General features: G+C 33.5%; 1 protein-coding gene across 3 annotated transcripts in view; it reads right to left on the minus strand.

The window, feature by feature from the left end:
• The window catches only part of LOC106478381 (netrin receptor UNC5C-like), a 214,411-nt gene extending 188,979 nt beyond the window's left edge, over positions 1-25,432 (minus strand). For all 3 annotated transcript variants that reach the window (XM_022381976.1, XM_022381974.1, XM_022381973.1), the window contains exon 1: positions 25,261-25,432. In XM_022381976.1, the coding sequence (XP_022237684.1) occupies positions 25,261-25,417 (157 nt within the window). In that variant the 5' untranslated portion in view covers positions 25,418-25,432. The remainder of the gene's footprint in view (positions 1-25,260) is intronic.
• Between the last annotated feature and the right edge of the window lie 1,849 nt (positions 25,433-27,281).

Raw genomic sequence — 27,281 nt, forward strand, 5'->3', positions numbered from 1 at the left:
TTCTCTTCTAATCGTTACTACTATTTTCTTTTAATCGTTACTTTTTTCTCTAGATAACATGATGTTTTAGTTTCTCTAATCGTTACTACCACTTTCCTTAACTTCCTGGATGCTACTTTCATTTAATCTTACTTTTTTCTCCAGGTAACATGGTGTTTTACTTTCTCTAATCGTTACTACTACCTTCCTTAATTTCCTGGACGCTACTTTCCTCTAATCTTACTTCTTTCTCCAGGTAACATGGTGTTTTACTTTCTCTAATCGTTACTACTACTACCTTCCTTAACTTCCTGGACGCTACTTTCCTTTAATCTTACTTCTTTCTCCAGGTAACATGGTGTTTTACTTTCTCTAATCGTTACTACTACTACCTTCCTTAACTTCCTGGACGCTACTTTCCTTTAATCTTACTTCTTTCTCTAGGTAACAAGACGTTTTACTTTCTCTAACCTGTTATTACTTTTCTTAACCGAGATCATACTTCTTTCGCCTAATGTTCATTATTATAACATGGTTATGGATTTGCTAGCTTTCAAGCTATGGAAGTAATCTCGTAAATGAGACACAGAGATTGATTATTTGATCTCTATTATCATGCCTATAGTACGCATTGTTATTAAACCATTATGAGCCAGATTCAATGGGAAACAAAAAAACTATATAGCTTAAAGCCTAAGTCAGTTGAGAAAACTTGATTTAAAATTTTGAAGATTGGTGTTTGACCTTCTAAGTTGACCATCGTGAAAACGTTTCATACAAATAGCTTACTGTTCTCAAAGCAATGGAGCCAACTGAAATATTACTCGCAATTTTTTACAAGGTAATACAACGACTTTAAGTAATTGAAAGTATTTGGAATATTGAACATTAACTTACACGTTGCAATTATAATTAAAAACACTAGTAGATATACCCGTACTACTGATGGTTATTGGGCAGTATAAGGGAGCCACGAACAAAATAGGCACAGAGAAAATGTGACACACACAAAAAAACACGTTTTTTCATTATTTAGTTTCATCTTTAATATCTTACACTAAATGTGTATTATAATAAGATTAAGCCGTGCACTTGACAATTAGCCATTTGCTATTGGCCTAGAACATACGTTCTTATCAATATTAAGCCCAAGGGCTGTTTAACTGCACCCCTCATCCCCGCTTCGGAAGGTAATTTGAAAGTCTAAGACAATTAGGATACTGTCTTGGTCAGGTTTACTGTCCTGGCTGATGTTGGTAATGCATGCACCAAAACTGTGGAAGGGGATGACGAGTACACAGAGAGATAAAGTAGCATGCGTTATAATAAGATGAGTAAATTGTTCAGCTCATAATTATCCAAATAATTCATTTGAGGAATTCTAAAAAACATGCTAATAAATCAGGAAATATAAATACACAGACGAATATGTGTAGTCCTTGTGAAACCGTCTGTCCAGTCAGTTCTCGAATCTTAAGTCAAACTTTGACTTTTGTCATAATCTGTTTCTAAAGGTTAACGTGAGAAGTCCATACCAAAAAAAAAAAAAGAAAGAAAAGAAAAAGACCTGTTTACCGTACATACGTCCTTGGTAAATTTCAACCACAAGTCAATTATCAATTTATTGTAAAGTTAACACCCCCTCAGCCAATAAACCTATGAAATATACTCAAATTACTTTCTTATATATATGTGTCATATATGTACAAAGAAACTCGACCCATTACGAAAAGGCGGTAATAATATTTGGTGCTAGACAGAATCTGGGTAGATATCATAAAGTCTGGAAATTTATCGGCACAAGAACTACATAAGTATTTCCATTTTCTGCCATAGTTCGTGAAAATAAAGCAAACTCCTGTGTTACAACGAATAAACATGCTTTTTGTTTTGTTTTGTTTGGGGGGTGAGGGTTCTCTTTCTTATTGTTTGAACAAATCACAGAATAAAAAACAGCTTTACTCTGTCAAATATGTATGTCACGAAAACGGGATATTTTGGGATACGAGTGAGGGAAAACAATACGTAAACAGTTAACTCTGTCAGTGAAGGGTGAAGATTCTTTACGCCTGGGGAATAAAACAAAGAAATTCCATATGTATATTGCAGCACGGCTATGAAGAAACAGTATGTTTATCCAGTGTAAAACGTATCGTTATTATTATTGCGGGTTTAATTTTAATAGTGAAAGAAAGAGGGAAATGATTAATTTACAACGCTCTATGGTTATATTTATGGTAAAATCTTATCTCAAAATTAGACATGCAAATCGTCGAGAAGTAAATAACTCAAGTAATGTTTGCACGCTGTCTATATAACGATATATAAGTAAAATATGTTTTTCAATTTTTTTGTACTTCCTTTCTTCCTGTATTGTCACAGGTAAGATTTTTGCTTCGAGAAGTAAAGGGTTCCATACTTCTATTAGACTTCCTTAATAATTTTAACACATGTTTGAAGTTTTTGTCTCATGTTTCTGTGATGTATGCCTCACTTTAGACGTATTATTTACGTTACTGTAACGTTTGAGGATCGAATAGCAAATCTTTAGTAATTTTATGAAGGAGAATAAATGGCAATAGGGAAACAGGTAGGGAACGAAGGGTGAGTCTGAAGGTTAAATATTACAGAATACGTACAAATGAAAAGATCGGACGAAAATCGAGTGAACTGGAAACCATGGTTGCCAACCATTGGATCGAAGAGGGCACTATGATTGATTTAACGTTTCACTCAACTTAGATTTACATATATATATACGCATACATATATATATATATAGATACATGTACTTTCCTTTAGATTTACTCTATACATTTCTATAACATTGGGTCTTCTTTTATTTCATTATTTCTGTTTCTGTAACATAGTCCTCACTTTAGATTTACTCTACAAATTTCTTTAACATTGGGTTTACTTTAGTTTCATTATTTCTGTTTCTTTAACGTGTGCCTTATTTTAGATTTTCTCTACAAGTTTCTATAACATTGGGTTTACTTTAGTTTCATTATTTCTGTTTCTTTAACGTGTGCCTTATTTTAGATTTTCTCTACAAGTTTCTATAACATTGGGTTTACTTTAGTTTCATTATTTCTGTTTCTTTAACGTGTGCCTTATTTTAGATGTATTTTACATGTTTTTCTATTTAACGATGGTGTGAAGTAGGTTGTTTTAGTCTGTGCTGTCGCTGATCTGTCACAAGCCTGGATCTATCCTATATAAGCTGTGCCTGAAAGTTGTAGAATTAGACAAAATAATCCAAAGATAATTCCTTACAAATCTAGTCTAACTCTAGATAGAAACTACCAGCCAACTACCATCTGTAATGTAGGTAAAACTCTGTCTTCCTGCGATCTCAGCCACCTGGTCTGTTATCATCCTCTGAAATCGGCCTTTCCTTCACTAAATGACCAGCTGTGATTTGTATCCGACGCATTCTTTGAACCTCCCTACATCAATGTCTTGTCCTGCTAGCACAGGAAATTCGACACGCAGTAAAGAACACTGTTTTCAGCTAGGTCAAATATAGCGCTTAGAAACCTATTTTGTTCTTGAAGATTTTGTCTTCATGGGAAAGATGTTCAGTAACGATAAGACTTTTCGGTATTCTTTCTCTTATCAAAGCGCAATTATTACACGTGAAAACATCCTTCCATTGAATCAAGTTATATAAACTCCTACTAAACCATCTTACCTCACTATAAGTCTACCTACTTACTCACGGAAGTTTAATAACTTTTATTTACCTCCTCATTTTCCTACTCAATTGTATCTACCTTCTAATTTCCCCACTTATTTGCCTCTAATTCTTCATTTATCTAAATAAAAGCTTTTATTTTCTAATTTACGTACTAAATGTTTGAAGTTAAGCACAAAGCTACACAATGGGCTATCTGTGTTCTGCCCACCACGGGTATCGTAACCCGGTTTCTAGCGTTGTAAGTTCGTCACTGGGGGGAGTAATAAATGATACCATTTATTTCATTAATAACCTTTGTCTCTTAATTTAAGCACTGTAATATTATCTGCTTCATTTATTTACTGTTTGTTTGTAGTTAAGCACAAAGCTACACAATGGGCTATTTGTGATCTGACCACTGCGGGTATTGAAACCCGGTTTCTAGTGTTGTAAGTCAGCAGACATACCGCTGTGCCACTGGGGGCCTTACTTGTTTAACTAATACGTGCTACATTTATCTAACATTTTTGAATTACTCCAATGTTTAGGAATACATAAAAAATATCACATGACTTTTTTTCTTACTAGCCGGCCGGCAAACTATGTCATAACGGGCTCGTAGAAATATGTAAAATTTTTATAACTAGTCTGTAAAATGTGCCATAACTAACTCGTAGAAACATGAAAAACATCAATAAGCAGAAGATAAACTGTGTCATAATCAACTTGTAGACATATATAAAACTGCTCTAGCCTGCAGAAATATGATTTTACATATTTATAACTAGGCGATAGTTTGTGTCATAATTAAATAATTCAACTTTTATAGATTCTCTAGCCTGAGAAAGCATAATTTAGAAAAGCCAATTAGACACTTATTCGCATCGGTTGGAAAAGTTTGTTTAGAAACCCTAAATTCCGTGTTTGTGTGGGGAGGAGAGGGTTGTCTAACACCTTTGGAAAGTTTAAAAAATGTGTGTGTGGTATGTGTTTAACTGGTTGTCTCTTCACAGTAAGTGGAAAAGGCATTTCTAAATGTCAAACAAAAGGAGAACACCAAGCCAAAAAGGTGCACGTATTTCAGGATATAAAAATCAAAAATATATTATTAAATATATATTTTATTGATTTAGTAACCAGGAATAACAGAAAAAAGATATGATTTCATCCATTTTTCCATTCTCAAATATATATTGTCTGTCAACCAAGAGGTATTTTTGACTTGTTGCTAAAAGAGTATGAACTCCATTCATTATTCTTATAACTCTACCCAGATTTGTGTCATACAGTTTTCATCAGATATTAAACTTTAATTTCTAGTGTTTTTTCTTCAGACAGACATTATATTGACATTTAAACAAATAAGATATGAGCATTAATAAGATCGTTGCCACCAGAGGTCGCAACTAATGACCAAGCAGCAGTTGTAAGAGCTTTATCAGAAACAACGACTTCGTTCGTAAATCTTATCAGAGGACCCAGCAACCTTCATATCTTAGATGCTGATCTCCTCTGTTCGAACATTGAACTTTCCCACGCAAAACCTAAATTATCTGTCACCGCAGGATGGAAGAGTAGTGAACAATAACACGAAAAAAGGACAGTTTAGAAGCACTTGTTCTGGCTTTTTGTTTTCAAATCTATGTAATAGAAAAAATCTGAATATTCCAAGTAAAATAAATTGACAAGTTATGAAATTCAAATGATTCTATATAGACTTCGCCCGAGTAAATAATATAACGTTACTCAGCGCAAACAGAAGACGTAACCCTCTGTCAGATCTTGAAGACATTTAATTAATGTTTTACTGGAGATAGAACTTCACCCGAAGGCTGGGACTTCTATTAATAGAAGGTACGTGATTTGTAGCTCAAGTATCAGCCATTCGTTAGCTACTTGCTCTTATGATTTTGAACACTTTAGAAACAATGGTGAAAACTGTAAGATCTGCAGTATCGTTTCAAGAGTCACACTTCAAAAGACGCAGTTTCACAGAGAAAGAATGATATAATAAAGTGATACTCCTCGCTCAACTTTAGAATAAAGACAAAAAGGTACTTCACTTCCAATAATGAATTCCCTAGCATACTCGAGGCCAGCACAAAATAATTTTGGGTATAAACGGATAGATGTTGGGAGTATCATTCAAGATGCAGCGTTGTCGATTGACATGACGTATACAAACATATTTATATAAATATTAAAAATTATATATGTGGCGCTACAACATAACATTGAATATTACTCAGTCTAGATCCAGTCTGTTGTCTAACATATAACATTGGATGTTACTCAGTCTAGATGCAGTCTGTTGTCTAACATATAACATTGGATGTTACTCAGTCTAGATACAGTCTGTTGTCTAACATATAACATTGGATGTTACTCAGTCTAGATACAGTCTGTTGTCTAACATATAACATTGGATGTTACTCAGTCTAGATACAGTCTGTTGTCTAACATATAACATTGGATGTTACCTAGTCTAGATACAGTCTGTTGTCTAACATATAACATTGAATGTTACTCAGTCTAGATAAAAACTAGTTGGTAATTAGTATCTAGTTATAAAAAAGCTTGTTACTAATTGCTAGTTGAACTTAGATCACCATAAAGGTTACTAACTATAACAGCGACTGATATCCAATCACTACAGCCTTGCCGTAAGTACTCAGTCCAGATTGCAGCCTGTGCTATATCTTATACAACAATTCTTCTATTCACATATACAGAGTTATTCGTAGGAAACATGCAGCTATATCACTGTGGTGGGAGAGTGATTTCCATGTCTTATTACCATGGTGATAAGCCTCGTATTTCTATTTGTTCTGACGTTATCGCCATATGCTTATCTGCTCTCTGTTATATGAAAGTCTGCCTGAGGAGCCTGGTGTAATCACATTTTGAAATTTTCGTAAATATTTTAATTAACGAGACAGGCTGTGTAAAGAACAGGTTAATCAAGGAGAGTTTGCCCTTGCTGTCAGCAAACCTTTGTGTCTTGCCCTTGCTGTCAGCAAACTTTTGTGTCGTTGAGCTTTTGTAGTTCACGCATGTAAAATATTTAATTGGCTTTTCAGGATCGTGCCTTCTCAGTGTTATCCACCGTACGTTGTTTGATGTAATGTTTGGCGTACTCTCTTAGTCCAGCTCTCAACATACTTAAAAGCTATAATGTTATATATATACTTCCTTAATATAATGCCCCATTGTGTTCAAAATGTTTCCTTGATACTGTTCCACTAATAGCAAATTGGAAACAAAGTAAACAAAATAAAACTTTCTATTGGCATGCAGAAGAATATTACTTGTTCGGAAATTTCTATTTCAAAACTTTTTGTTACAGTAAACAATTTAAGGGTTTGATAACCCTCGTTACCTAGGTTCTGTTTGTTTAAGTCTTTGGCTACTACTTCATTCTTGAAAAAAAACGCATAATTTGCGACTTGAGATTCTTTAAAGGCCTACTTACACAACATACTAGTTTTAAGTTTGTTAATATGATTACGAGAATGTGAATGATTGACTTATTTTGACATGTTTAAATAATTGATTCCGTTTGTTTTAATTTTCTATTTTATTTATTATTTGATTATTGAATGTTGCATATTCTTGAAAACGCATAATCTCGCATCGTCATCTTCTCAGAGTTCGTGCTCTTTATCTCCGATCTTGTAAATTATAAGGGAAAACACACGAGCTTAAGTATTGTATGTTCTCCTTACTTACATCCGTGTTGGAGAGATAAGCAGTTATACATGATATGAAAATGTGTATACAAATTAATGTTTTATTGTGTTTCCACTTTAATCTGTAACTGTTGAATGATTAATATTGTTTTATGAAATTAAGATTGTAATATTAGATAATGTAATTTTTGTAACTTAATTGAGTCGATTCTATTTCCACTTACTGCAATAAGACTATCGATATAATATAAATGTAATACATAGTTTTTTCAATAATGAATACGTTTACGATAAGTATTTGGTATTTTAAGCCAAACACCGCCTCATGCCATACTTAGGCTAAATGGCTAAAAAGCCAAGCTTAAGCTCCGGGCATAAGATGTTCCTACTTTTTAAGTACTGTTTTTCATAAGGATGGCAACTAAATCAGCAGCACCTGGTGCTTATATGGCTGGTCTTACAAAATAGCGGAACTGACTATCGTATTTATAATATGTTCACAGCTAAAAGTACGGAGCGTGTTGATCGACATATCGCTGGTTTGAACCTTGGAATTTTAGATCCACAGCCCACCATACAGACAACTAGTTGATACCAGATTTTTAATTGTACAATAATATTAATTATATAAGTGACATATTACAAATCCTACAATAACATAGACTTTACACCTGCCTTATGTACAGCTTATGTTGCTGTGGGATTAAAGGTCTGCCTTATGTACAGCTTATGTTGCTGTGGGATTAAAGGTCTGCCTTATGTACAGTTATGTAGGATTAAAGGCCTGCGTTATGTACATCTTATGTTGCTGTGGGATTAAAGGTCTGCCTTATGTAAGGTCTATGTTGCCGGAGATTAAAGGTCTGCCTTACACAGTTATGTAGGATTAAAGCTCTGCCTTATGTAAAATATATATTGCTGTAGGGTTTAAGGTCTGCTTCATGTACAGTTATGTAGGATTAAAGACACAAGACAGACCTTTAATCCACAGCAACATAGACTTTACATAACACAGACGTTTAATCATATATCAACATAAACTGTACATACGGCAAACCTTTAATTCTACAACAACGTAGACTGTACATAAGGCAGACCTTTAATTCTACAACAACGTAGACTGTACATAAGGCAAACTTTTAATTCTACAACAACGTAGACTGTACATAAGGCAGACCTTTAATTCTACAACAACGTAGACTGTACATAAGGCAAACCTTTAATTCTACAACAACGTAGACTGTACATAAGGCAGACCTTTAATCCTACAGCAACAATGACTATACACAAAACTAACTTTTAACCACACAGTGCCATTAACCATAAGTAAAATATACTTATTCCTATTCTAGCATTGCCTATGTACAAGGCAATCTATTGATCCTGAAGTAACAGGGACTTATGAAAGGAAGAATTCTAATGCTGCTCATTGACTACACCCAGGCAGAAACTTAATCTTGCAGTAACACAGACCATACATAAGGCAGACGTTGAATCCATTACCTATATAAAAGATTCCTACTAACACTTTTACCAATAATACAAGATCTTAGTTGAGACCATCTTAGTAACCCTCATCTCGTAAACTCCAAATAATCTTTCATAGTTTATGTGCCATTTGAAAAAGTGGCATATTTTACGAATTTGTTGTACCCCTATGCTGGAAAAGGTTAGGCAATCGGAAGTCACATGTATTGTCCATTTGTGTAGAAAACCATGTTGTGGTTGTCAACATCTGGTTAGTATGGCAGTAAACGATCACAAAGAATACTGTGCATGCTTTTTATAACATTTCCAATAAACAGTGGTAGGGATAAAAACGTTATCATAACACACAAAAAAGTAACAAGTTGAGAACCTGTACATTTTTATAATACTAATAAATTGAAATATGATAAAATTACAATATTTAATTGTTTTACTTCTCTCTATCTGCGGCACTTGAAATTCTTTTAGGCAGAATTAGAGTAAATTATGCTATGAGACCTTTTTTTTTTCCTTTTTATTAGCTATATTTGTGTTCGCCAGCAATACCAAGCGCGAGGCGCGCGTATACTTGATTTGATTTTATTACTCATAAGAATCTATACCAGCCTACCCTCAAATTGAAATTATTTTAGGCAGGATTAGAGTAAATTAATCTATGAGACCTTGGGAGTGGTTAGATACATCAATCGAAAATCGGTCAAGAGATGACGGTGCTATGAGCAAAAAAGTTTGTACTTGAAAAAAAACTCGGAGCCATTTTTTGAGCCGCTATGCCGCGCCTTATAAACTAAAATGTTAAAACATTAAACGTTAGTGTTAGTCGTACGTTAAATACCAAGTTTACCTTACGATTTGTGTTAATCGTACATTAAATATCAAATTTACCCTCAGGTTAGTGTTAGTCGTACGTTAAACACCAAGTTTACCTACGGCTTGTGTTAATCGTACATTAAATATCAAGTTTACCCTCAGGTTAGTGTTAGTCGTAAGTTAAACACCAAGTTTACCCTCAGGTTAGTATTAGTCGTACGTTAAACACCAAGTTTACCCTCAGTTTTACGAAAACTTTTAGATTAAGGACGATGACACTTCTTGTTTTCTTATTACTAAATAATACACCTCGTTTCTTAAAACATCTCTGATATCTATATTTACAGGATAACCCTCGACTGCTCAGCGGTAAGTCTGAGGAACAATAAACGAATTGACTAGATTATTGTGTGTTATTCAAAACTATAATGTACCTTCGAAAAACAAAACATTCGTTTTATTTTACAATTTTCATTTTTACTTCAAATCTTATGCTTATTATAGAAATAAGCTAACAACGATATAAATCATCATTTAGCATAGTTTATTATTTTTCGGATGATGCATTACTTGCCAACTTTTATCCAATAGGTTGAAAAATATACCCTTTCTGACAATAAGCTTATTACCACAACATGTGTTTTTGAGAACCAGAATAACAAACCTTTCACATGAAATTAACAATTTGTTTCTAACATGGGGAGGAGGGGGATGGGGCAACAGAACTTATAGAACACTTATACCATCATGCACAAGGCTAATGCCCCTGGAATTCGCAACGAGGGGCTGTTATTGGACTTCCCTTATCTGCCACATGGGCATTTTAGCTCTTCACCAAATGTGGTCTGAAGTGTTGTTTCAGTTTCATTTCTATTAAAACCATATCATCTTCAAACGAACTAAGCTGTTTCATGTCATAAATGTGTAATCACCAAAATATACAGTGAGATTAGGCTTAAACCTTATAACAATGCACAAAATACATTGTTAATAACTTAATTTTTCATGACTGAAAGCTATAATTTAATTTTTTTTCCTGATTGGAGGAAACACATATACAAATGTATGTTTATAAACTATGTCACAACAGTGTCGTATTAAACTTATGCTTTTCTTGTACCTGATTAATTGTGTTTTTCTGCTGTTTAACTACTGTTAACGTGGCCAGGTGGTTAGAACACTCGACTCGCAATGTGAGGGTCGCGGGTTCGAATCCCCGTTACACCAAACATGCTCGCCCTTTCAGCCATGGGGGTGTTATAATGTGACGGTCAATCCCACTATTCGTTGGTAAAAGAGTAGCCCAGGAGTTGGCGGTGGGTGGTGATGACTAGCTGCCTTCCCTCTAGTCTTACACTGCTAAATTAGGGACGGCTAGCGCAGATAGCCCTCGTGTATCTTTGCGCGAAATTCATAAAACAAACAAACTACTGTTAAATGATTGGTTTGCTTGAAAGTTTTGTAGAGTTGTCAAGGTGGTACGTGGTTATATTCGGCCTGAAGATCGAGTTCAACTGACAGAAGCTTTGATAAAAAGAAAAGATCAGTCAATATAGAAGCCGCTTAGTCTATGTTATCAATTACATGAATTCAGCTAAGCCAGACAATTAAACTAAAAGCCTAGAAATCTGATTAGCAGCAGGCAACAAGCTCTAGAAAGTCTTTATGCCAAGAACGTCTTTGACCCATATGTCACCACGACACTGCTAGATTCGCTGTGTCTTGATCACTCTGTTCATTGTTACCTAATATCAGTTTTTATATCATTAGTTCAACCGTTTATTACTAGAATAATTTTTACAGAATTCATGCTTAAACCTTTTTTAAACAATAAACAAAAACTGCTGATTCAATAAAACGAAGATGCAAATATTAAAATAAGTTTAAATGTGAAGTTAACATCAGAGCTGAAGAGAGCTGGCAATACTTGGCCCGAACCCTGTACGTTTAGGTGATAGTATAGATGGTCAAACCTATCATGCGGGAAAGTGTCCACTGTTATCCATATATATATAATGTAAGAATAAACACTATATAAACAGTTAAGTTAATATTAATATCACAAAGGAAAGACTGCGTTATAAACAGCAATACCAAACCTATGATAAAATAGAACATGTATAATACAAAACAAAATTTAATCTAAACGCTACATAACCAAAATATAGTCACCAGGACTCAGGCGAAAATGTGGGGTATAAGATGTGTCCTGTTTTTGGAGGTGACTGTAGAAGTAGGGCCCACATAGTGGTGGGGATACACTGTCTATCATTCTTAAACTCCGTTTGCAAAGCCTCACATGTAAAGAAAAAAGAATTAAAAAGTAAAATAAGAGAAAATACAAATAAACCAAGATAAGAGAGCAAGATGTAGGTGCTCAGGCCCACAACGTCCCACATCTATATCACTGCCTACAGCCCACAACGTCCCACATCTATATCACCCTTCACTGTCTGTAAGTTAGGAGAGCAAGATGTGGGTGCTCAGGCCCACAACGTCCCACATCTATATCACTGCCTACAGCCCACAACGTCCCACATCTATATCACCCTTCACTGTCTGCTGACATTTGTAGGATATTGACTGCTCTCAGAAGAAAATAATTGAAAAATATATAAGAAAAAGAGAAAGAAAGTTGGTATTCCATCCCGAATTATTGTAGTAAAAGCTCAAATTAATAAGGTAATATTAGTAGCACAGCATACAAATTATACTAGAATAAAATCCCTTATACATATTTACTGTACATTTTCTTAGTTTTATTAAGCACAGAGACAATAAGAAAGGAAAATATGTGTGAATAGAAGTATTTGTCATAAAGTATAATATTTATAAAGTTTGTGCATTTCTTTCGTAATTAAAAAGCTAATATTAACATTCTTTCTAAATCCAATTTATGGTAAGCTTAGAACAATGCAACCCCCTTCACTAAAACAATAACAACACCAATAACAAAGAGAAACTTAAAAATGTATTGAAAACTTCATACTTAATATTAACGATGTAAAAATTTAATAGTATTAACGAAAATCGACCTGCTTAAAGTTCGAGCTTTCAGCTGAGGTAGGCGTGGTCAAGTGGTTAGCATGCATATATTAGACAGATATTATAAAATAGGTAATCCTTTACAGAAAAACTCTCTTATGTAGTTGGTAATCCTATACAGAAAGGTTTGTGATATCTCTCTTATGTAGTTGGTAATCCTTTACAGAAAGGTTATATGATATCTGTCTAATGTAGTTGGTAATTCTTTACAGAAAGGTTTGTGATCCTTTCTGTATAGGATTACCAACTACTTTAGACAGATATCATATAACCTTTCTGTATAGGATTACCAACTACATAAGAGAGGTATCACAAACCTTTCTGTAAAGAATTACCAACTACATTAGACAGATATCATATAACCTTTTTGTATAGGATTACCAACTACATAAGAGAGGTATCACAAACCTTTCTGTAAAGGATTAACAACTACGTTAGACAGATATAATATAATCTTTCAGTACAGGATTACCAACTATATTAGACAGATATCATATAACCTTTCTGCATAGGATTACCAATTACATTACACATATATCACAAGCCTTTCTGTAAGAGATTAACAACTACATTAGACAGATATCATATAACCTTTCTGTATAGGATTACCAACTACATTAGACAGATATCATATAACCTTTCTGTAAATGATTATCAACTATATTAGACAGATATTATATAACCTTTCTGTAGAGGATTACTGTGACGGATTTATTATTATATATTTATTTTAATAACAACGTTTGTTTAGATTAAATTCATATTTAGAAATATGCATAGCTTATAGTGTTAAACTTGTATTGCGAAACTCCCGCCTATTTTCTAAAGTTGTAGAAGATTCTTGAGTGTAAGAATCAACAATATATGTGTGTACGTAAACTTTAGTGTTAGCGTCAGTATTGTTACGTAATCTGAATTTTCGAAAATCTCTCCACACGTCTATAAATATAACCAACGTGACGCGCCAAAAGAGAGTACCTATTATTGGTTTGCTATAGCTGGGGTGCTATAAACTGCGGAAGGTATATCTGTGATTCTTATAACACTAATTAATCAAGAAACTTAAGATATTTGACCAGGAACGTTTATAAATTTCAAACATTACAAATCATTTAACTTCAATGGATTCGCATCGGACATTAGTGCTTTTACGAAAACCTTACCTAACGTCATCGGTGGAAAATCGACCTGTAATCGGCGTGTGATCAGTGAAAACTACAGAGCTAGCTAGTTCCCTGTTAAATGAATTATACCTACGTCAACTCGAAATTAACTCGCTCATCGTCAACCCTCGTTAAGATATCAACGAAGTTCCAGACTAGAAAGAAGAATTTATATTGCTTGTAACTTTGTGAAACGTTTCTATATAAATCATTGTTCGTAATAACTATTTGTAATAACTGTTATTGTAAATTGTATTATTGTTTTTGTAATAAATATTTGTATTAAAAGAAAGAAGAAGAAGGAAACTGTGTGTATCAATCTTTTTGGTAAATATCATAAATTGGATACATATCGGCATATTTAACAACTAATTTAAATTATCATTTAGCTCGGTTTCAGACCATTAGAAACTGTAGTACGTAAAATTACCAACTCCATTATACAGATATCATATAACCTTTCTGTAAAGGATTACCAACCACTACATTAGAAAGATATTATATGAACTTTCTGTAAAAGATTACCAACCACTAAAGTAGACAGATACCGTATGGTTTTCTGTAAAGATATAACCAATCCCTTTATCAGACAGTTTCTGTACGATTTTTCTGTAAAGACCTGTCATTGAAGTAAACAGTCATCACCTCTCTTTTTTTGAATGTCACTTACTTATAAAACATGTGCATCAGATCTATTATCTAAAGTACAAGAGATTAGTAAAGTTAAATTATTATTATCTTTGCGGCAATAATATTCAATGTTTTTGATTTGTTTTGAGGCATTCTAAATAACTGGTATAACTTTATATTTTGATAATTTTTTTATGTTCTTTAGATATTTTCAACTTTCGAGATTCTTTAAGAAATAAAAGCTTGTCATTCGTAAATATCTTGTCTAAAATTAGTTTAGTTGTTTTCATTCATTTCAATAAACTTTTATTAAAAGAAACATTGTCAAAACAAAACTTTCCAACACTTAGTATTAACAGTTCGCATTTTACTTAACCCTAATATTAGTGCAAACTTTGTAGTTATTTTTCTATGTTTTTACAGATATATTTGAACAAAACTGTAAAAGTGTCTTGTTTATTTACAGAATATTTAAGATGGTATCTGTGCAATTCCGAAACGTCAACATTTCGTGAAACCCTTCAAGACAGAGCTTTGTTTTGTACTACACAAACTACAAATCTTTGGTAGATATATGTGTGTAGTTGGTATAGTGTTGACTATCTAAAACCATTCTTTTGCTTTCTAAAACCAACATCCATTAGCACACCTTACAGTGGAAGTTGAAAGTGCACATAAACTAACTTTATGAACACCTACCCTTACAGCTGCATACACAGCATTCATCCCGCCATCAAATAAACCAAGTATCATGTAAACCCTTACTGACAGAGCCACACGAATTACAAGTTACAAATATATATAAAGACATAACCACAACGGTCAATTTAAAAAACAAACCCATTTAATATCAATAAACTATAGAGACAGAAAGTTTTCAGACCACACATAAACGAGGAGGTGGAACCAACCAAGTCCATTCACTTCATAGTAGTAATATACAAACTCACTGGTTTATCCTTTTTTCCCCAAGATTAGGTTAAAGGTTACAGGGGTACTTAGCTAATACAACATCAAAACAGGTTTCAAAAAAGTCAAAACGCTTCACGACATTCTGACTCATGTGAAAAAAAAAAAACGGGCTTCAGTTTGGTTGAATGTGCTCGTTCCACATACTAGCCACAGCATATTGAAGGAAGACATTAAAATATTTGGACAAGACAACGACTATCAAAAGAGAGGTATCAAGGAATATATTTGGATTAGGACACATGGAAGTGGCCCTAACGAAAAACGAAGGAAAGACCGCGGGTAGAATTTTATCTTAATGAATATGAACCTTGCACCATAAAAACGTTACCATATTTGTTCGTTGGATATCTCAAAAGTTACACGAGAGCTATCTGTGTTATCCGTCCCTACTTTTAAAGTGATATATTAGACTAGAGAGAAGGCAGCTTGTCAACACCATCGCCAACTTTAGGGCCACTTTTGACAGACCGAATAGTAGGCTTTGACTGTTTCTGTTATAACACACCCGCGGTCTTAAAGTACGGAGCCCAAATGTTTTTCTGACAATAACGGGACACAAACCACGGAACCTAAGCTATACAGTCCGGCACGCTAACGACTGGGTCGCGCTCAGCCCAACTATATCAAGAAGCATATACATATTACTTCTGTTATACTTCTGAAGTTTCTAGAGATGGCGATAGTTAGTAGTACTATAATACATCACAATAAGCCTGCCAATAATTTAAACCATTCTTTACTGTTATACCCAACCAGTTAAGGCGTTTTATACCCTAAAATGGCGATATTGTAGATTTTTGTAAATACACTTTTACTTTAAATTTGGTTGTCCAATATTCACCGTATTGTTGTGGATAATACTTGTCGAACAAACGATGGTATATCAGTGCGCTATAACATACATAAGAGAGAAGGTATCCATGATTTTCATCGCCACTAAACTTAAACCAGACAAAACGTTGACTCCATGAAAAGTAAAAGCAAAACACGTCCACTTTAGCCATAAGAAACTTGTGCATTTTGGCGGGTTGTATAAAATTATGCCAACTTTTCGTAAAGCCTTTAAATGTATTTGTTGGTACAAAATAGGTTTCTTGAAATTGTAATATATTGAATGCTGGTGCAAAGAGGCCTAACGGTTATCTGTGTAGTATTGAAAGCAATCAACTACACTTGTTTTAATTTTAATTTTCATAGCCTATATCATATTCAACATACATCAAGTGAACTTATGTTTAGGTTTCCGCTGAAGAATTAGGATCTTTTTTACGAAATGGGTTACAGATTGAAAAGATGCAATTGTTAGCTAACTTTTTTTCCAGGAGTATTTTGAATAATTTTGTGTATTAAGATGCGTTTTTCCAGGAATTAGTTGAAGAAATAACTCAAGAACGAAAACTAGAAACGAAAGAATGAAAAGTAAAAGTACTAATGTCCGATGAGAATCCACTGACGTTAAATGATTTGTAATTTTCGAAATTTATAAAATTTCCTAGTCAATATATCTGAAGTTCCCGATTAATAAGCGTTAATCAAAGTTATACCTTACGCAGTTTTTTATCACACCAAGTATAGCAAACCGATAAGAGATACTCTCTTTTGGCACGTCGCATTGGTTGTATTTATAGGCGTAGGAAAGTTTTCTAGGAAATTCAAATTACGTAACAATACAAATTAAAACGTTTACATACACACATATTGTTGATTCTTACTCTCGAGAATCTTCTACAACTTTGGAGAATAGGCGGGAGTTTCGCAATACATATTTAACACTATAAGCTACGCATGTTTTAAAATACAAACTTAATCTAAACAAACACTGATATTAAAATAAATATATAATAACAAATTCGTTACAAAATCTTAAAAAGACATTGGAAGTGGAGCAATGGTCGACTGAGTACGTGATATTTAGAAAAGTGGTGAGAGCTAAACTTTGCACTGCTGACAAGGAAAATATTGATATAGTTCATGAGGTAGACGCAAACATTTTGAATATCGGTACCAAAAAGGTGACCAAGGTTCAATGGTATCATTTGAAAGGTCTATATGTATAGAATACATTTTGCTCTGGTAGCGGTTTCAAATCAGCAGCTTTCTTTGATTTAAACGTATCTGTAGTTAGGTGATATGTTTAAAAGTTTGAACAAATTTTAGCGAGAAAAGAATTTGTGCGAAATTCTCATACCCCTTTATAATATGTCAAAAGTTTGTGGTATAACACTAAAAATAGTTGCACTATACTCGAATGATATGAAACAAGGATTTCTGGTATCATTACAACATTTTTTCTTAAATAACATGAATTTAGTAGATATATCCATGACGTCATCACACTGATGCATATGTATCGTTCTCCAAGTTGTATAATGTTTATGTTATCATATCAATGACCTTTACATCTGTCATCTTTCAAACAAATATGTTAAATATATCATGTATATTCACACTGCTGCAGTGTTTGGTCTTTTGTCGTCACTTATATAACTGATATAAATGGGCTATGTTAAGAAAGGACGGTTTTCTGGTCTTTGCTGTATCGGGATCGTCAAGATCGGGTCCTACCATTTTGAATAACAGATTTATGGCTTAATTTTTTCTTGTTTATATTGGATTTTCTTTTAGGTGATGAGGCACAAGTCGCACAGTAGAAAATATTTTATTGCTATATATTTAATATTATGATGTTTTATTACATTATAAGGACTAATACACCAGGTCAGTTTAATAAAAAGCTCGAGTTCAGATTAATGAATCGTGCGCGCATACTTTTACATCACTAGGTAAAATTATCCAGCTTGGCGATAAAAAGTTAGTTAAGGCATATTTTACATTTACAGTAAGTATACCAATAATTACTATTATTGTTATTTAAATTTTATTACTAGCATTAGAATTACTACGTCTAACAAATATTATACTTACAGAATCCACCACAGGCAAGAAAACCAAAAGTCATATTCCTAAACTATTTTTTCTATGTTAAAAAACAAAAGTTGTCATATCTTTATTATTGTAGCCCACCCCCCTCAAATGGCACAGCGGTATGTCTGCGGACTTACAACGCTAGAAACCGGGTTTTAATACCCGTGGTGGGCAGGGCACAGATAGCCCTTTGTGTAACTTTGTGCTAAACTACAAACAAAGAATCATTATTATTATTTGTTTTTTTTTCTTTTTCAGGCATACTTACCGAATGATACTTAATTGAAAATGCTGATGCTGGTATAAATCAATCACACTAGTTGTTGATGATATTGACGTATTTCTTTTAGCCCTACCATTCAGTGCTAGTATTGAAGCTTCCACCCATCACAAGTGTGGAACACAAGCAAGAATCTATTATGTAGACATACATAAAATTGCATCTGTTCTAGGTAATTCTGTATGCAAAGGTTTGATAGATATGCACGCATTCACTGGCTGTGACAGTGTTAGCACTTTTACTGGACGAGGACAGCTTACTGCATTGAAGATGTTGAAGAAATATGAAGAATTTTAAGGCATTTTTTCCGAGCTAGCTTCCTCCGTGTGCTGATGCCCTTTGCAAGCATGTACTCAGAGCCAATTATCAAACATCCATTTGGAGGAGTCTTGAAACACTACCAAGCATATCTTCACCAAACGGTCATGGATGGAAAGTTCAAATACACGATGATAAAGATGATTTGGTTATTGACTGGATAAATAGAGCACCTGCACCCGAAACAGTACCTGAATGCTTAGCATGTAACTTCTCAAGATTTCAAAACGCACATGTATGAGCAATAACATGAAATGCTCAGAACTTTGTACACTGAAGAATTGTGATAGCCAACCTGAAGAAGGTGGTGAAGACGATGAACAAATGCCAATGGATGAGGAAAACGACATTGAAGAACTCGAGTTTTGATATATTTGACATGATTGATGAAGCTAAAGATAACAATTTACTTTGTAATTGACATTCAATTCATCTTAAATATGTTTTCAAATAAAAAACAAATATTTGTATTTCTTTTGAAATTTTTATCGTGTCAATCCATGTAGTATTAGATATTTTCTTTTGTGGTTTATTGTAAATTATATATTGTTTAAATTGGTACTATGAGACGTTAACAGTGACAATATAGTGACAATAAAAAAATGATATATGACGCATATTAGTATGAAATCTGAACCGACTCTATGTGTATGTGTTGTAAATAATAATTCGGAGTAAAAAAATAAAATAAAAAGCTTCAATTACCATCATGACATTTAGTAATTAAAAAATCTAATGAAAATTCCGTCAACACTCGTCCAAAAATGCATTATTTTTCACCTCGATGATCATGATTTACAAAGTCGTTTGGCTATTATCTTAGTGCTTTCAATTTGAACAAGTCGCATTGCGTCACGATGCTCTTTTTAAACGAAATTGTTCTAATGATAACAAAAAGCCTTCTTTCATATCAATTAAGTGCATTGCAACTATTTTGGGTGTTATTCAACAAAGTTTTGCCACGTTATAAGAGGTTATGAGAATTTTACACACATTTTTTTTCTCACAAAAATTTGCTCCAACTTTTAAACATATCACCTAACTACAGATACGTTTAAATTAAAGAAAGCTGCCGATTTGAAACTGCTACGAGAGCAAAATGTATTTTATACATATAGACCTTTCAAATGATACCATCAAACCTTGGCCATCTTTTTGGTACCGACTGACTCTATGCCTGACGGACTAGTAAGTGCTTTGATACAGTTTTGGTGTTACTGTTAAAGAAATATAATAATGAATTGAAAAAGGAGCCCTAGTCAAATGAGGTCAGAAAATTTGCTTTCACTCTGCATTGCTATTCGTCAAAAACGTACATGGACTTTCAGAAATATTTAAAGCTTCCACATACGAGAACATTCAATACCTGGTCTTCAGATATTGCCAATAAGCGAGGTTTCACTAAAGAAAGCTTTACAAAATTAAGAAACAGGTAGTATAGTGGACACCCGGCATTGTGTTGCCTGATGGCTGATGGAATGACCATAAAACGAAAGGTACATTGTGGTGAGAAAGACTCTGTGGGCTACTTGGATCTTGGCCAAGATGATAATTTCCAATGATAAAAAGCCTTAGTATTTTAGCGCCCTCTGTTACGATAATATGAGCTGGAAACTTCCCATTGGATATTCTTTAACTTATGGCTTACCTGCTTTCCACGTGATAAAATAATAACACAATTTCTCTTTAAACTGTGCGAGCCCCGCAGTGGCACATCGGTATGTCTACGGACTTACAATGCTAGAAACCGGGTTTCGATACCCGTGGTGGGCAGAGCACAGATAGCCCAATGTGTAGCTTTGTGCTTAATTCTAAACAAACCAAACTGCTATAAGTTTATGGAAATTAATTCGATAACATTAAGATACGGATCGAGCATCCTGCTCATAAAAGTTTTTCAATTTATACATTCCTTGATGCAGTACATGTGCCCAAAATAATGAGAAACCTTCTTGGAGGAAAAGTAATTTAGTCGATAGATGAAAGGAAACTACACAAGAATAGCAGTACTTTGAAAATTTACATCAAAACGATGGTTTTTCACTCTGCAAATATCTTGAAACAGCAACAATTCGAATGGAGGAGGCAGAAAATGAAGGTAAAAGTTGCCACATAGACATCCAGCAATTACGTCGCCAATGCGTTTTAGTTTTACAAAGAGTTTGGAATGTCAGAATTGAATTCACAGGAAATATTGGTTATATTTTTTATTCCCTTAACTCGTGTCATCCTTTTGCACCGGAAAGTAAGGTTGATATCCGATGCAATAATGAGAATACTAACATAAGATAAAATAAATTATTTTGAGAATGTAAAACACACAGGTGGGTCTTTTGTATATAAGACCAAAACAAAGGTGCTATATATAGTCTCATTTGTAAAATCTCATTAATGTAGAAGGCTTGGCTGCAGACTTTGTCTAGAATGCATCTCCTACTATTAAATATTCAGCCAGAATAATCTCGAATTATTTTTTACTTCCATTAAAAACCAAGAATGAAACGATTACCTAACTGCCTTAGCGTTCCATTCTGCTTTCGAAAATAGCTCATTGCTAGGAATTCACCTTTATTATCAGCAAACTGTCACACAGATGCTACTACTGAGCTTCTCTGACTCTTGAATCCCATACCTCTTATAAATACAACCCAAAAGTTATATTAGCAGATGTAAACCGGGATCGTATTTATGTTAAACAATTTCAAAACAGCACACACACAAAAAATGTCTTCGAGTATATTGCAAGATGCGTTACACTCTATTACATTCTTCAGAGCAAATTTCTAAATGCAACGACTGCTATTTGCTAATGAAGAAAAAAAAGGAGGGACTTATAAAAGTTAAGTATGTAATTCCCCAGCTTAAATAACCCATCTGCAGATGTGGTCAAATTATATTATGAGAAGTTTCTGCGAGGGATTTATAATAATGTCATGAAACCTCAAATAAACCACCTTTTAAAGGTCCAGTTACAAATATTAGAACTAATTCAGCTTAGTCTATTTATGGTTTGTGAGCACCTATTTAGAAGCAGGGAATTTAATGAGCAATGACATTTGAATTAAATGAATGCTCAGACAGTTTTTCAAAATACGCTTACATGACATGTGTAGAACAATTAGTGATATACTGAGGAGAAACAACATACACCATCCGGCGGCAGTACAACAAATTAATCTTATTTAAGGGGCAGTAATTCATGAAAGGTGCATGAAAAATCGAGACATCTGTGATACTTGTGGTAACAACAATGAGTAAAGTACACTGGTATAATCAATGTTTAGTACTGTAGTGCTCAGAAAAGTCTAGTATCCTATCTTTCTACCACAATAAAAAGAAATGAATAAAATAATTTCTTAGATTTCAAATGATGATGTACGTTTTATTGTTTTGTATGATGTTCTCGTGTGTTACACTAACTATACATACCATGTAGGCCTACGTCAGGGATAATAATTACAAAACTAAAATTCATTTCACATGGAATTTGTCAAATATCTTTGGATTTTTCTATAGACTGCAATAAGTATTAACAGTCGAGTGAAATTATCTGCTTTAATAAACAATACTTCATAATCTATGACAATGGCGATTGTAATCCAACAGCTGGGCCTAAAGAGACGTATCACTGCTGCCGCTTTTATTCGACAAATATACGTGTTGTACGTGCTTCTGCTCAGTTTTGTGCCTTTTCTGCGTCATGGCGTCAAACTTCATTAATTGAGTGTCAATGAGTCCATACCTGAAGACGGTTGCTGCAACTATGACCCAAAGCTTGCAAGTTAAAATAAATAAACAGAAAATGAAATCTCGCACTTATGTCTTGATATGTGTGTGTGTATGAACATCTGAAACTGATTGTGTTGTTTTTTATCAAAATCTGACATTGTATATAAGTTCGATTATAGCATTATTATTCCATTCACCAAATAAAAATCAGTAAATAAAAAACAATATTACACATTGTGGATACCAAATAAACAGCAAAATAAGCTTTATTTGTACATTTAAGTAGGTGTCAAAAATGTCAATCTCGGTCTAACAGAAAACCAAGGCAAATATATTACGATAAGTCTGGCTACATTGCTCTATCAATAGATCTTGCCATGTTGAAGTCTTATATTGTGATTGATACTTACTGTTTTTTACATTTGGAAGGTTTCGTGAGAGAACTCTTCAAAGAAATTTTGGTCTTCTTTGATTTAAATGTGACAATAATAACAACAGTATCCTTTCGGCTGCTTAAACCGAATTAAGATTAAGAATTTTAACGAGTGATTAAAGTACCATAAAATGTGAATTTTTATAGCTTAGTATATAACGAAAGCAAACGTTTTGTGAAACAAACATTAACATAAAAAATTGGTACACACACAATAATTATTTTCTATCTGATAACTTGTGCATTTTTTTCCCAAATAGTTTTAACAAAATTCAAAAAATGAAATATGATTTTTAATGTGGGCTAAGTGTGTACACCTTTTTAAACGGCGTCTAAATTTAGAACTGGGCTATAATTTTCCTTCAAATCACGGCCGAATATGGTTAAATAAGAAAATTTTTAGTACAACATATGAATCTATTTGTTTTTCTTTGATAAGGATATTTTTCAGGAAACAGATTTTTCTAAATTAATTAAGTCTTGATTAATACTTCAAGACAGATATTGCTAGAAAAATAAACTGTAATTATAAAACTTTATTTTTCATTTCGATGCAACTATTAGTAGCAATAAATAATTGTACATTTCATGATTTTTCATCGAATTATAAGTTATAAGTCTTCTTGGAAACATTAAGACAACCGTAGGGAAATTATTTCGGTTTATATTTGAAATTTTGTACCGAAGTCTGTCTTCTCAGAATCACTGGCTGCTTAACACTAACGGTCTTTCAAGAATAATACTTGTCAATGCTCCTGATCTTAGACTATGCTCACAAAAGTCCGTAATATTCATTCCATCAGCTGAAAAATTACTCCAACTTTAAAAAATATCTGGAAATACTGCACTGCTGTTATAAATGCTATAAAATATATACCCATTGTTAATAATGCTTACTCACAGTAATTAACAGGGGATATGCGTTAAAATTCTTATTTTAACTTAGCATAAAACAAATATTTTCTGCAGTTTAAACTCACAAATTGTGTCTGTAATTTTTGTATAGTTACAATTTCTTTCAAACATGTTATTTTTGTCAATTTATTATTTTAAGTAACCCATTTGCTGTAAAACAAACTTAACGACTTTCAAACAATACATTACATGAGAGAAATGTTTAACTTACTTGAAAACTTTCCGTCTGTTTGTGCTAACGTTACAATAATTCGTTTCCATAAAATATAATAACGTTTAAGTAAAATAAGAGAGTGAAAGGCAATGTAATAAATATTAACATACAAAAGAATATGATATATTTTCCAAAAGACAAAGTTCAAGAGTTCAAGAGTAGTAATACGTTTTGGTTTGAATTTTGTGTAAATATACACGAGGACTATCTGCGCTAGCCGTCCCTAATTTAGCAGTGAAAGACTAGAGGAAAGGCAGCTAGTTATCACCACCCACCTCCAACTCTTGGGCTACTCTTTTACCAATGAATAACGGGATTGACCGTCACGTTATAACGCCCCCACGGCTGAAAGGGCGAGAATGTTTTGTGGGACGGGGATTAGAACCCGCGACCCTCATATTGCGAGTCGAGCGCCCTAACCACCTGGCCATACCGGCCAATACTTTTTGTTTGTTTGTTGAATTTCGCGCCAAGTTTCTCGAGGACTCTGCACTAGCCGTCCCTAATTTTAAAGTGATAAACTTGAAGAAAGAAGCAAGTCAATCCCAACCACCGCCAACTCTTTATCAACGAATAATGGAATTTACCATCAAATAATAACATCCTCACGGCTGAAATGGCGAGAATGTTCGGTGACGGGATTCGATCCCGTGATTCGAAGATAGTGAGTGAGTCGAGTGCCTTAACCACCAGGTCATGCCAGCCAGAGTAGCAATATAACATAAAATATCCCGTTGTTTGATGTACTTCAGAAAACGCCAAACGTACCATGCCTCTGTTCAATTATCACAAAGTGTGTGTAATTATATTCCACCAGCCCAAAAAATGACTTGAGCCGAAGCATAACCCAGCCATTTTTAGGTGTAAATAAATTCAAAGAATCAAAACGAAACGAGTCCGATTTCTCGCTTGCAATCCGTATATAGCGATTAAAACCAATAATATCTTACTGAGAGTCAAGTTTTAAGTAAAAGATAGAAAGCTTATTTACCTTTTTGAAACTCTCTATTTCGACCAGGTAGTCTTTTCTTTCCTCGAGATCGTGCTGCCTCACCCACTGAAGTCACGGTGCTCAAGTTTACGAAAACCAGCAAGAGGCACAGAGTAATAGGGCGAGTTCTTGCAGTCTCCGCTTTCAACCACATCATCGCCACTAAAGTATTCCCTGATGGAAAAGTACGAGTCGATAGAGAATTTTAAATCTGTATTACTCAAGGCTTTGCATGTCAGTGACGACACACGTGGTTGTACCTAAACACAGCACGGCTGAAACGAACAGGGCTTTTGAAAATCCTTACATTTGAACAAGGTATAAAAAATCTAGACTCAGGTTTCACAGATTACACAAGTTCACGTCTACGAAGACTGATTCCAAAAAAGTTTTGGGCGATTCACTTTACGATAATTATTCCAAATCAAAGAAATATCTGTTCAGTATGTGAACGGATTAAACCGTCGTTTCTTTCCCCTTCGCGAGTCAATTTAGAGAAACAAAATCGAAAAAAAAATCGTTTCTGGAAGCGCTTATCTTCTCGCTAAATTTTACAAAATGTGTTTTCTTAATTCATCAATCAGTTCTTCCGAAGTTGTAAGATATTTCAAGTGTCCTCTAAATAGAAGATATCCAAGTCGAAAATGAGAGATTAATGCACGCCTTTTAATCCCATGTGACTTGAACATTTTTCATTATAAATCTGATGAAAAAAGGTTCCATAAATATTTTTTACCCCCCGCAGACCGTCCACTTTGTCCACACAAGTGTGAATGGCCTTTGAACATACGTTACATTAAAAAATTTTAAAACGTTAAAACATCTTGAATTGTAGAATGATGCAGCGAAAAGCGAGCTCTACTGTGAGAGATTGCCACTTTTTTATCCGGTTTAAATCCTTATGTAACGAGCTTTCTGATTGGCTCTCATCAAGGCTTTGTGTCATTGGCTATAAGGAGTTTTATCAAAGTGGTCAATCAGTGAAAGTACGAGAAAGTATATTTCTGTTACGATAGAGGTGACTCCTGTACAGCTGAGAAGAAGTTAACATTAATAGCTAAAAAATCTCCCACAGGGAAAAAGTTGCAAAAAATACTGAAAAACGGATGTACTTCAACCTTTTTTGTCGTTATTTTTCATTATATAAAAATACTTATCTTAAACAAAAACGTCCAGAGGAAATTACTTAGAAATAAATATTATCACATAAACTAATATTAAAGATCATTTAGTGAAAAGTAGTTTATATTACAATTTAGAAGACTGTGTACATATCTTTTAAATCACGGGTAACTTGAAAGATATACAGACGGATAAATAGTGAAATGGTAGCTAAAAAAATAAACAAACGAATACACATTGAGATTACCACAAACATGTTATTATAATTTAACTAGGTGATCCACGAAAAGTTTATAGATTACCATAAAAAATTATTATAATTTAACTAGGTGATCCACGGGAACTTTATAGATTACCATAGAAAATTCATTATAATTTAGCTAGATGATCCACGAGAAGTTTATGGATTAATATAAAACATTTATTATAATTTAACTAGATGATCCACAAGAAGTTTATAGACTACCATAAATTATTATTATAATTTAACTAGATGATTCACGGGAACTTTATAGATTACCCTAGAAAATTCATTATAATTTAACTAGATGATCTATGAGAAGTTTATAGATTACCATAAAATTTTATTATAATTTAACTAGATGATCCACGAGAAGTTTATAGATTACCATAAAATTTTATTTTAATTTAACTAGATGATCCACGATAAGTTTATAGATTACCATAAAATTTTATTATAATTTAACTAGATGATCCACGAGAAGTTTATAGATTACCATAAAATTTAGCTAGAAATTTTATTTTAATTTAACTAGATGATCCACGATAAATTTATAGATTACCATAAAAAATTCATTATAATTTAGCTAGATGATCCACGAGAAGTTTATCGATTAATATAAAAAATTCATTATAATTTAGCTAGATGATCCACGAGA

The sequence above is a fragment of the Limulus polyphemus genome, unplaced genomic scaffold (genome assembly GCF_000517525.1).
Source record: "Limulus polyphemus unplaced genomic scaffold, Limulus_polyphemus-2.1.2 Scaffold206, whole genome shotgun sequence".
NCBI classification, from domain to species: Eukaryota; Metazoa; Arthropoda; class Merostomata; order Xiphosura; family Limulidae; genus Limulus; species Limulus polyphemus.